This window comes from Nicotiana tabacum, chromosome 18, assembly GCF_000715075.1.
Source record: "Nicotiana tabacum cultivar K326 chromosome 18, ASM71507v2, whole genome shotgun sequence".
Lineage (NCBI taxonomy): Eukaryota > Viridiplantae > Streptophyta > Magnoliopsida > Solanales > Solanaceae > Nicotiana > Nicotiana tabacum.
In genome coordinates, this window is record NC_134097.1 from 160,059,707 (window position 1) to 160,071,656 (window position 11,950).

The 11,950-nt window shown below is 35.6% G+C and overlaps 2 protein-coding genes across 2 annotated transcripts; one reads left to right on the plus strand and one right to left on the minus strand.

Annotated features, from left to right (window-relative positions):
• Nucleotides 1-1,166: 1,166 nt before the first annotated feature.
• LOC107832222 (methyl jasmonate esterase 1-like) lies at nt 1,167-1,558 on the minus strand. The gene is made up of 2 exons (XM_075236486.1): nt 1,226-1,558; nt 1,167-1,178 (listed from the first exon to the last, which is right to left on the minus strand). The coding sequence occupies exons 1-2, from the start codon at nt 1,556-1,558 to the stop codon at nt 1,167-1,169; spliced, it is 345 nt and encodes a 114-aa protein (XP_075092587.1).
• A 4,823-nt stretch (nt 1,559-6,381) lies between these two features.
• LOC107832223 (protein MET1, chloroplastic-like) lies at nt 6,382-9,151 on the plus strand. Its single transcript, XM_016660038.2, has 7 exons — nt 6,382-6,870; nt 7,296-7,402; nt 7,557-7,651; nt 7,759-7,835; nt 8,203-8,323; nt 8,588-8,647; nt 8,739-9,151. Exons 1-7 carry the CDS (start codon nt 6,512-6,514, stop codon nt 8,877-8,879), a joined length of 960 nt encoding a protein of 319 aa, XP_016515524.1. The 5' UTR covers nt 6,382-6,511; the 3' UTR covers nt 8,880-9,151.
• The last annotated feature ends 2,799 nt before the right edge of the window (nt 9,152-11,950 follow it).

Genomic DNA, 11,950 nt, shown 5'->3' on the forward strand with positions numbered 1-11,950 from the left:
GCACTGGCCCAAGCAAACCACTCTGTAACTCATTCATTATTTTTTTAACTATCATGGGCCAACATAGCCATACCTCGTAATGTACAATTCTAAGTGGGCAAATATTACACCAATGAACCATCGTTCATAAAATATGAATACATATGGGTCGTCAAGGCCTCTGACATATTGTACATAATAAACTTGTGTCTACAAAGACTCTAAGATTACTTGACATAAAATGGGACAGGGTACCGGCCTACCCATAAGTCTGTAGCAAAACTCTGACACGATGACTTATAGACATAGATGCACTTCGAATGAGGTGGAGTCTTACCAATCCTTCGCTGAATGCTAACCTCGTCTACTATGAGGGCTCGCCAAACTGATTGTTTATACCCTGTAAGTCTGGATGATTATGTAAATCATGAAATACTTATAGTGTCATGCATATGCATATGAATGTCATGTCGTGTATAGGTACATGTGTTTATAACATCATCATGCCTCTGAGGGCATCCTATCATATCATCTCGGCCACTGTGGGTAAAATCATCAACGTATACCGGCTGATCAGGTGGTGGTGCGTATATAACGCCATAACCTTTTTCCCATATTCCATATACATATATTTACATATATATGCGTATATAACGCCATATGGTGCCACTGTGGGCAAAATCATCAACGTATACCAGCTGATCTGGTGATGGTGCGTATATAACGTCATAACCTTTTTTCGTATCTCATATACATATATTTACATATATACACGTATATAACGCCATCTGGTGTCACTGTGGGCAAAATCATCAATGTATACTGGTTGATCAGGTGGTGCTGCGTATATAATGTCATAACTTTTTTCCCATATCCCATGTACATATATTTACATATATACGCGTATGTAATGCCATCTTGTCATGGGTCAATGTGCATGTATAAATACATGAAATGCATATGAAATACGTTAGTAAAATCTCTCAGTACATCATGAGATAATTATGCCTCTGATTAATATCATAAAATAAACTTTACCAACTTGCATATTTTTGCGATACATGAACAGAATATATAATAATAATCCACATGGGAAATCAAGAATATAGACATCCCTAGTATTTCTATGAATAGAGTCATTTATGAAAGTTGCGTATTTTGCTCGTTTTATTTGAATTATTTGGTGATCATATGTAAAACTAAAAATTGTGAAAATTAGGAAAATCAATAATTGATATATGCTCACATCAGCAGGGGACAGTTGATAAAAGTTGGTTGCCAAAACTTTAGGGCCACGGAGGAGGGAGGTTGGACCTTTCTCCTGCCCGTTGCTATATACAAATTCAGTATCCATATGTGATTCCACTTGTTGATTATACTGTTGGCTAACGGCAACAATGTCAAGGTTAGGACCAGGCATGAAAGCAGTGACAAAAACAGCAACACAAATCTTCTGAGGAAACATTTCCCTGGCAAGAGAAATGTTGATGCCACCCATACTATGACCTACTAAGACAACTCTTTCTTCTTGTGGCAAATTAGCCATGAATGCTATCAAAGGCTCGTTGTATTCAGCCATGGAATTGAGTTCTTCAGTATGTTTTTGGATGAATTCCAGAAGCAGCCATGTCAAGAACACTAACTTTTTTTGACCTGCAGCTCTGAGAATTGTCACCACTTTTTGCCTAACTTAGTATTCTAATGCCACCTCTTTTAAAAAAATGACCATGAGTCATTAATTAGAGGTAAGGGGCTGCCACGTGGGGATGGGTGGGTAAGTTTAATTTTTATCCAATTATTAGATAATTAGGAAATATTCCGTTATTCGGTAATTAACTAATTTCCCACGTAATTAAAAATTATCCCAAATTACTTAAAATACTATTTACTTTTAATATACTTTATACATTTTACTATAATATACTTTACTATCGTGGTCATGTGGTACCATATAAAATTAATACATACATTATTATTTTATTAAAATATCCATGAAAAAATACACATGACTTATAATTTTCCTAATCTCATATAAAAAAATGCCAATTTTCGTACGCTTAATTCTTAAAATGGTAAAAAAATAACCTTCTTTTCATGTGAGAAAATAATTTCTATTTTTAAAATAAAGAAAATCTCATAAACTTTCTTATTTTATATGTATAATTTAAAATATATTCGAAAGTAGTAATATTAATATCTTCGCTTTAATATAGGTTCACAACATTTGACTTCTTTATCATCTCATATTACATTTCTTTTTTTTCCCCTAAATTCTTTTATCCTTCTGTAGTACACTTTGAAGTGCCAATCGTATTCTATTGGCACTACAATTTTGTGGCAATAAAAGTATATTACATTTGTATGTTTCTATTGCACGACTTTGGCATCTTAAATTCTCTATCATCCAACTAAAATTCCAAAAGTTCATGCGTAATTTATTATGTAATTTGATTATCTCTTCTTTTTAATTTCATCCTCTCTTGGATGTGTATTCACAGCTTACACATCTACGTAACCAATTTATACCGCTAAATCCCAACATTTGGTGACCTTTTCTTTCACAACATTACATTTGGTTCTAACTAGTAGCAGTTTGTACTAGTTTAGTCATTCTAGTAGCGTGCATGTAGTTACTATTTTTTTTTTTGCTTATAGTTGGTTGCTGTTTGTGTTAGCGTTTTCCCTAGGCTACCGTAAGTATAGTGGCTGGGATCTGTAATGGTGGAGTTAGGACATGTCATCGGGGTGTAACAGATAACGATTGTGCACATCCGACCATGTCACAACTGGATATTCAATCAAGTTCTGCTTTAGTTGTCGAGATACAATCGAGCTTCTTTCATTCAAACCTTGCATAAAAGCCTAAACTGCCTAGTCATCAGAGACCGGTGGTAATTTCATCCTTTCCATCTGAAATCGGGATACGAACTCCCTTAGTATCTCGTCATCCCTTTGTTTTATTTTGAAGATGTCCGATTTTCTTGTGGCTACCTTTATGGCCCCGACGTGTGCTTTCACGAAGGCATCCACCAACATAGTAAATGAATCCATAGAGTTAGGAGCTAAGTTGTGATACAAGATCATAGCTCTTTTTGACAATGTTTTCCCAAACTTTTTCAATAATACTATCTCGATTTCATCGTCGTTCAAGTCATTTCCTTTGATTCCACAAGTGTATGAAGTAATATTTTCGTTAGGGTCAGCTGTTCCGTTGTATTTCAGTATATTAGGCATGCGAAACTTCTTGGGAATGAGCATTGGAGCCGCACTTGGGGGGAAAGGTTTTTGTATGAATTTGGCATCTAGACCTTTCAAAACTAGAGGTACTCCCGGTATATGGTCTACCTGGGAGTTATAAGTTTCCACCTTCTTATCGTTGTCTTCTATCTTCTTTTCTCCTGACTTGATCCTCTTAGTCAGTTCCTCTAGCATTTTCATGATTGTGGGGTCAGTCGCTGAGTCGCTTTCATCGGGCCTTTTAAGCGCTGGTTCTGTATGCCGGGCGTTCACTGGTTTGGCAGTGTTTGGAGTTCTGTTCTGACTCTGAAGTTGAGCGATGATGACTTGCTGAGCTTGCAGCATCTCGAATATCAATTGGAGGCTGATTCCCCCTTCTTCCATTGCTGGCGTTCCTTGGTCTCCGGCTCGGGCTCCCTATGCGCATTCCTTACGGGGTCTGTACCTGCGTCCGTGTTTAGAGCGTAATGTGAACTGATATCAATTGGCTCTATATTTGGCACTCCCTCGGGGTTTATGGGTGGTACACCGACCCCTATACCACTGTTTTCTCCAAGTCCCTCACTGTCATGAGCATGTGCGTTTTGTGTGCTAGACATATCTTAGCCTGAAATTAAAGAATTTTTGATAAGAAAAGGCGTGAAGAATAACGTGTGTTATCAGAAAACTAGCACTAAAATAATCACTATTATCTTTAACCCCACGGTGGGCGCCAAACTGTTTACCTCGAAAAATGTGAGTAACAATTAAAGATAATTTGTGGTTTTAAAGATATGTGATTTATTCTAATACCAGTAGATATATAAGTAATATTAAGTTTAAGTAAGAAGAACTGATGAACAAAACCAGTATTGTTGGAGCAATAAGGACCTCGAGATGAGCTAAGAGCCAATAAAGTATAAACAATGAAATAAAGCTAATGAAGCTAAAGAACAATTGTTGAGCACGTTAAACAAAGAAAGCGGAGTAGAATGTTCGATTGCTGTGTATAATATATCTTTTACAAATGATTGGAGTTCCCTTTATATAGGAGGAGAAATCCCCAATATAGTACATTCTTAATTGTAGTAAAGAATTCTATTGGTACATGTGTACAATAACCTAGTACGAACCTGTACCATTTCTTACAAATCTTATCCTTCAATTTATGCCCTAATCCATGTGTTCTTGAGAAATTCTCGCTCTTTCTTGAGTGTCTTCGAGATTGTGCTGCCCTCGATGTAGGTCGTGCCAGGCCTTCGATCCGCTTTCTCGAGGTGTGTGTCCTTCAGTCGGGTCCGACCTCCACTTCAAGTCACCAGACTCGGACTTATAGCCTAATTTATGACTTCAAAATCGGGCTCCTTGATTTTGACCGTATACAGTACTATTTAGCAAAGATTTAGAACTGGACATGATTAAGACAAGATGGAACTGTGTCTGTGCCTATTTGACTTTTTTATACAACAGACTTTCAAGGAACAGCGGAAGGAAAGAAAACAAAACAAAAGGGATGAGTCCTTTTTCCTTTTTGCTATACATAGGAACATGGTTCATTCATACCGATTAATGCACTTTACTTTACTTGTTGGAGTAGTCAATGAAATAATTTATTTTTATTATAGTTCTTATTCACTTATTTTTCACATTCGATGTATGAGAAAGCAATTTAAGTTGCAAAAGAGCTCATCTTATTCATTTTGGCAAAACTCTAAATACATTGTGCTAGATTTTAGCTTGAAGAAGCTTGAACTCTAACATGCCGTGCTGGAATTTAACTCTGTCACGACCCAAAATCTGACCTGTCGTGATGGCGTCTATCTTAATACTAGGCAAGCCGATAACATCAATAACCCCCGATTTCCTTTAAGTTTGAAAATATAATATCTAAATTTAGCGGAAGAAAAACTCAACATCATTCTCCCCCTTTTATGTCCATTGGGATTTTTAAATACTATCTTACCCTTACATATCAACCTTTCTCTTCCTTTTTACTTTTTAATTTTTAACTTTTGTAAAATCATGATATTTCTTTCGTTTTCTTAAATTTATATAACAAAAGTACCTGTTGAAAGAAGAAAAGTTATTTCAAAGACGAGAAAAGAAGAGTGAGAAATAGTAATTGAATAATATATTCTATAGCAAAATAAATGAGCAGAATAAACATACAACAACAATAACATATCCAGTATTTTTCTACAAACGGAGTTTGGGGAGGGTTATGTATACAGGCCTTACCCCTATCTTGCGAAAGTAAAGAAGTTATTTTCGATAGATCAAACGAGCAAAATAAACATAATTTAGTTTTTATAGCAATCGAAGCTCTAATATATATATTTATAAAGTGACAATAAAAGGGAGTAGAAACTTTATAAACATATTCAAAGGAAAGTAATGCAAAAATAATTAATAACAAATAGAGATAAATTTATAATAGAATTCTATATAGATAAATGAGTTTTGATCCTCACTAATGAAATGAAAATAGAGATAACTTTTATAACAGAATTCTAAAGATTATTCATTTATATTCCAAATATATTCTAAATTACAATTTAAAAATTATTTCATTAATGACGAAATTCATTTATCTATATAGATGATAGAAACAAGAGAGAGCTAAACTTAAATATATTCATATACACACTCACATACATACATATATTCATACACACTTAATGCGCGCAATATTTAAATAACAATCATAAAAACATAGCGCTAGATTTTGTAATAAAATTATAAAAAGATTATTTTACTAAATAATGTTAATGAACTAATTAAGTAAAAATATATACTAAGATGGAAAATTATTTAAATTATAGGTAAAATTTCTATGTTAAAAAATAAAATATTATTCTATATAATATAAAAAGGTATTATATAGATGGAGAAAAAAAATGTCAAGGGTGAAATTGATATTACATAGGATAAGAGGGGGAGAATGACTATTGTTAAAAGTTAAGGGGGGGGGGAGTTTGATTTTTTGAGCAAAGTTGGAGGGTGTAAATGATTTTCACATACATAGTTATTTTTTAACTACTTTACAAATACACTGGCTATTCTCTAAATTAAATGACCCAAAAATGGCCAGCTCACGCAATTGTACAAAGAATGTCAGGATCCGATATTTGAGTCCGACAGCCCAAAATCTCAAACTCATCAACTCGTGGACGTGGCACCACAAATTGGAAACAAAGTGAAGGGGCTACTAGAGCCACTAGTCACAGCCATGGTAATCCTTTTGCAACAAAATGAAATCCTGAATGATCACTTTTGGAACAACAGCATTTGAAAAGCAATTCAAATTCATTTATTCATGGCTTCTACCACAAGCAGCTACACCTCACTCTGTTCTTTGCTCAAGGTCAATCAAACCAAGCAAAACCCATCTTCCTGTTCTTTGCTTAAGGTCAAGAATCATCTGCCAGTTCTTAGGAGTTTCTGCAGTACCCATTTGGGAAAAGCTTCAATCTTGGTGGTTAAATCTCAGGCTGCAAAAGCAGAGGGGGAAAAAGAAGAGCAGTACGAAGAGTATGAAGTAGAGATTGTGCAGCCTTACGGCCTGAAATTTACCAAAGGCAGAGATGGGGGTACTTACATTGATGCCATTGCCCCTGGAGGTTTTGCCGACAAGACTGGCATGTTCTCTGTCGGTGATAAAGTCCTTGCCACCAGGTATTCTCTCTTCCTGCCTTTTTGTTTTTTTTAATTCTCTAATGAAAGAAAAGTACTCGTTTTTTTTTGTGCTGATTGCTAGTTGTTTTATGTGGCGTTGGAAAATACTACTAGTTACTATGAAGTTGTAACCCATCCATTATCCATGACTTATCAAAACTAACTACTACCTTAGGTCGAGTTGGCATTCTAAGAGTTAAAGAAATTAAAAGGAGAAGGATAGGGCAGATAGAATTTTTTGGCATTCTGTGTTATAAAAAGTTAAAAACTGGGCTGCCGAGGAAATTTTCATAATGTGTTATGTTACTGTGGATGTGGCTTAATCTGTGTTTCATGTTCGGTTTTTTGTACATTCCATGGTATTTATGCATGTGCAAAATAGCATGCCAAAGAATGTGATCGAAACAATGTCAAAATCTGTTCAGTGCAGTGTTTGGAGAAGAAATATGGCCCGCTGCTGAATATGGAAGAACAATGTACACTATCAGACAGAGAATTGGACCTTTGCTCATGAAGATGCAAAAGAGATATGGTTAGTTAATTGAAGTGATCTAAGCCAACCTAGGCACTGTTTCACTTGGTTTCGTGCTGATTATTCCTTTATACGTTATCTATATCCCTCTCACCTCATACTCATATAAATCGGTTTCCTTAGCCTTTTTATATCGTCCACCATTATTTCTCAGGGAAGGTGGAGGAAGCAGGTGAATTGACAGAAAAGGAAATTATCAGAGCAGAGAGGAATGCTGGTTTCATTAGTGATAGAGTTAGGGAGATTCAAGTGAGTAAAGAAGGTTCAAATTCCACATATACACGATTACATCGAAATTACTATTTAGACATTTGCCTTGCCTTTGCATGTGATGCCTCAAACTCTGATGTTCTCAGTTGACAAATGCTCGGAGGAAGAAAGAACAAAAGGAGCAAAGAGAAAAGGACCTTCGTGAAGGACTGCAACTTTCTAAGTAAGGCTGAAGCAATCATTTGACTAGTTCTGTACTCTCCTATCTTTTCCATACCTATCATATGGGTATTTTCAAAATTGTCAAGAACATCATCTTTCTTTGAGCCGAGGGTCTACCGGAAACAAACTCTCTACCTTCTCACGGTAGGGGTAAGGTCTGCGTACACTACCCTCCCCATACCCCACTTGTGGGATTCTATTGGGTTTGTTGTTGTTGTGTTGTTGTTTCTCATGCTAGCACTGGCTTATCGTCATTCATGTAAAGTTTTATAGTTATGGATTGTTGGCTTCCTGTATGCATTACATATGCAGGTGTTGCGATAGTAATATTAATGCCATACGTTCTTCTTTGTATTGAATGGTAAAAGGAATGGCAAATATGAAGAAGCACTAGAAAAATTTGAGTCTGTGTTAGGATCAAGACCAACTGGAAATGAAGCTGCTGTGGCAAGTTACAATGTCGCCTGTTGTTATTCCAAGCTTAATCAGGTAAGCATTAGTACTTTCAACAAAATCGTATTTCTATTATTAGGTTTACATTCACCTGCAAATCTTTGGCTAATTCTATTCAGTGGTACCCACCATTTTGATTGGAAGCTGACCTTTCTCGAATTTTAAAATGCTGACTGCATATTTTTTTTGAGTAGGCTGAGCTTTTAGCTGACCATGAATTCATTTTGATAATAAATTGCTCTTATAAACTGGATCTTGGTTCTCGAAATGACTCTCTTTAGTCTTTACCTCCTATGATAGCTTCAAGCGGGGTTATCTGCCTTGGAGGATGCAATGGATGCAGGATTTGATGATTTTAAGGTAAATGAGAAAAAGATAGATGCAACAAGTTTGCAGGAAATTTTACGGTGTAGTACCTGATTAAAATTTTCCAAATGCTGCTTGTTAACAGAGAATCAGGACAGACCCTGATCTTGCCAATCTAAGGACGTCTGAGGATTTTGAGCCTCTCCTGAAGAAGTTCGATGAATCTTTCATTAACGAGAACGCCATCAATGCGATCAAGTCCCTATTCGGCTTCAACAAGAAATAGAGGCAGCAGCATGTCTGTAAACTGAATTGCCAATAGCCCAACATTCGGATTTCGGGTAGCTTACTTTGAGATCCATGCACATATAAGGCAAAAGGTATGGATCTGCAACAAACTATGCTCCCGTTTTGGATTTTGTTTATAAGGTGAGTTAGAGATATCAAATTACTATCTGATTATTAATTGTTTATTTCAATTGTATTACACTATGGTCAATCCCTTGTAATTATAAGGTTCACATTCTGAATATGAAAAGATCTTCAATTTGAAAGCTACAGATCTCATGCAGACTTCATCACGTATTACATGCTCTTAATTTGGTCAATGTGCCAACATATAGAAAGAGTAGTAAACTATAACTATTGACAAGACAAACTTAGTTCTAGTTATGGTGAAAGCTGATTTAATATCTACTGTTGGTTTTTTCTTAATAACAGCGGTAGCTCTGATTGCCTGGTAAAACCCTTGAACCAGGTAGATTGAGAGGATCAATATCATCCCTCTTCAAGAAAATGTTGAAAATTAAGTGAAGAGAGCTTGTCGCTTTCATTTTGATTTCAATGTTCATTATTACCAGATGACGTGCTAGTTTGAAAGTGTAATATTTGATGATCGGAAACACCTTTTCACCAAACATTTACTTCCTAGAGTTTCAAACAAAATTTAGATGATATAGTTTGACTTGATATTTAAAAAAAAAAAAGAACAAGATTTATGAAACTTGTCGTCTTAAAAGCTTAAGGGGTAAAAGCTTTGTGTGGTTATAAAAACTTCTCATTAAGGGCAAAATGGATAAAATGAAGAGTTTAAAGTTGAATATTTTTAATTGTAAAAATGTGTCGTTCTTTTTGGAACGGACTAATAAGGAAAGTGCGTCAGTTTTTTTTTGGGTTCAAATATAAAATGAGTTAGATTAGTGATACTATCTCAAGAGTGACGATGATGAAGTTTGCAACTTAGATGCTGACGTGGGGCGTTAAGATCGAGGCAACCTGGAATCGTTTAGGAGCAGATCGGAGATGAAGGGTATTGGTGTCGGCTTGAAAATAAGCTATCTTTGAATGTGTATTTTTAATCAAGCTCTCCAACAGTCTATCGGTGCAAGAAAAACGCTCACTCCCAAAGTTCACATTTTATATTAATGTGGAGTCTTGTACATTTGACATAGGCATCCCATTCAACGTTTTAATGGGGATGATTAGTTGATTTAAAACTTACTAGCCAGCTAAAACCATGACCATTAGGATTATCATATACGGAACAATTACACCCTCCGTTAACGGCTTGTTTGGATTGCTGTTACATGTCGGTTTATAATGTATCGTATTGTACGGTACTGCATTGTATTGTATTATTTGATGAATACAAAATTTGGATAGACTGTATCGTTTACCGTCGTTCCAAGATATGACGCATTAACAATATGAAGAATAAACTTGCAACATTACAAAGAAAAAATAGGATATGGAGTAGAATTATTATATAAAAGAGTAGGTAAAGAATAAAGTATGATTATTTTAATAGTAAGGAATGGGAAGTAAGCAAAAAAAGGAAGGAAACAACGTCGCCACACCAAATCTGTCGTTCCATATAGTGGCACTTTTCGTCGTTATGAAACGATGGATTTAACTAACCCAATTTTGAGATTCTTTTTTGTTCTCTTTTTTGTACATGTCTTTTCAATTTCTATTAGAGAACCTCACCAGACTCCGCAAAGGCCCCATTAAAAAAATTTCCTGACAAAATTTCTCCCTTCCTTGTTGTTTTCCACTGGAGAAAAGAAAATAAAAATAAAAAGTAAAATCAGCAAACCCTTCATAGGATGGATCATCAACATAGAGTCATGTAGGATGAAGAGAATCCATATACTTCAATGGACGTACAAACCATCCTAGCATGACCATTTTGTAGGGAAATGACACCAAAAGTAACGATAATAATAATACTGCAATAATATTATTTGTGAGCATAAATACACAAATTGGTTTGAGTCGTGTTGGGCACCAATGGCAAACACTGATGCTGAAAATACAACTGATACCACCAATATTGACGTTACATCCGCTGCTCCAGCCCCAGTTGCACTGTCATTTGCCAGGCCATTTCCAGATGTGTCAAATATTGAAATTTTCGCCAATGAAAATTTCAAACGTTGGCAAGAACGTATTTTCTCACTGCTTGATGTCCATGGTGTTGCACATGCACTGCTGCATTCACAGCCTAGTGCAGATGCTGATAATAAAATAGTGGAATCAAGGCAATATGCCAACAAGGTATGCCGTAATACTATATTACAAACTATTTCTAATGAACTATTTGACGTGTATTGCAGTTATAAAGAAGCAAAAGCTATATGGGAAGCTTTAATTAAAAAAGTCACTGCTGAAAATGCTACAAAACAAAATTTTATCAGTGAGAGATGAGAGATGATAAAGAGATGTACATACAAATCAACGAATTTTAAAAATTATTAGAAGACCTGAAGGCTGAGGGGATGTCTTTACCAGAGAAGTTTGTTGCTGGAGTGCTAATTGAGAAGCTGCCTGACTCATGGAGTGACTACAAAAACAACTTAAAGCACAAACAGAAAAATTTCACCATTGAGGAAATTATGACCCACATCCTAATTGAAGATTCCAACAGAAAAGAATCTGCCAAAGCTAGGATGACAGCTCTTAAAGCAAACTTAGTGCAAAGCAGCAACAACAACCGCAAAAGGTACGAGAATAAGTCTCAAGGTTGCAAGCCTAAAAATCCTAACCTTAAAAAGAAAAAGGGCTCTTGTTTTATTTGTAGAAAACGAGGCCATCATGCCTCACAGTGCAAGTACAAAGCAAGAAATGACAAAGAAAAAACTAATACTTCTAAGGCTAACTTAGCTGAAGGAAGTGCTATTATTGCAGCTGCCATTTCTCAAGTAAACATTGTAGCACATGCAAAAGAATGGGTAATAGACTCTAGGGATACTCAACACATTTGTGCAAATCGAGAAGCATTTTCCTCTTATACTCCTGTATAGGATAATAGAGAAGAAGTCTATCTTGGAGACTCAAGTACTACCAAAGTCTTGAGTA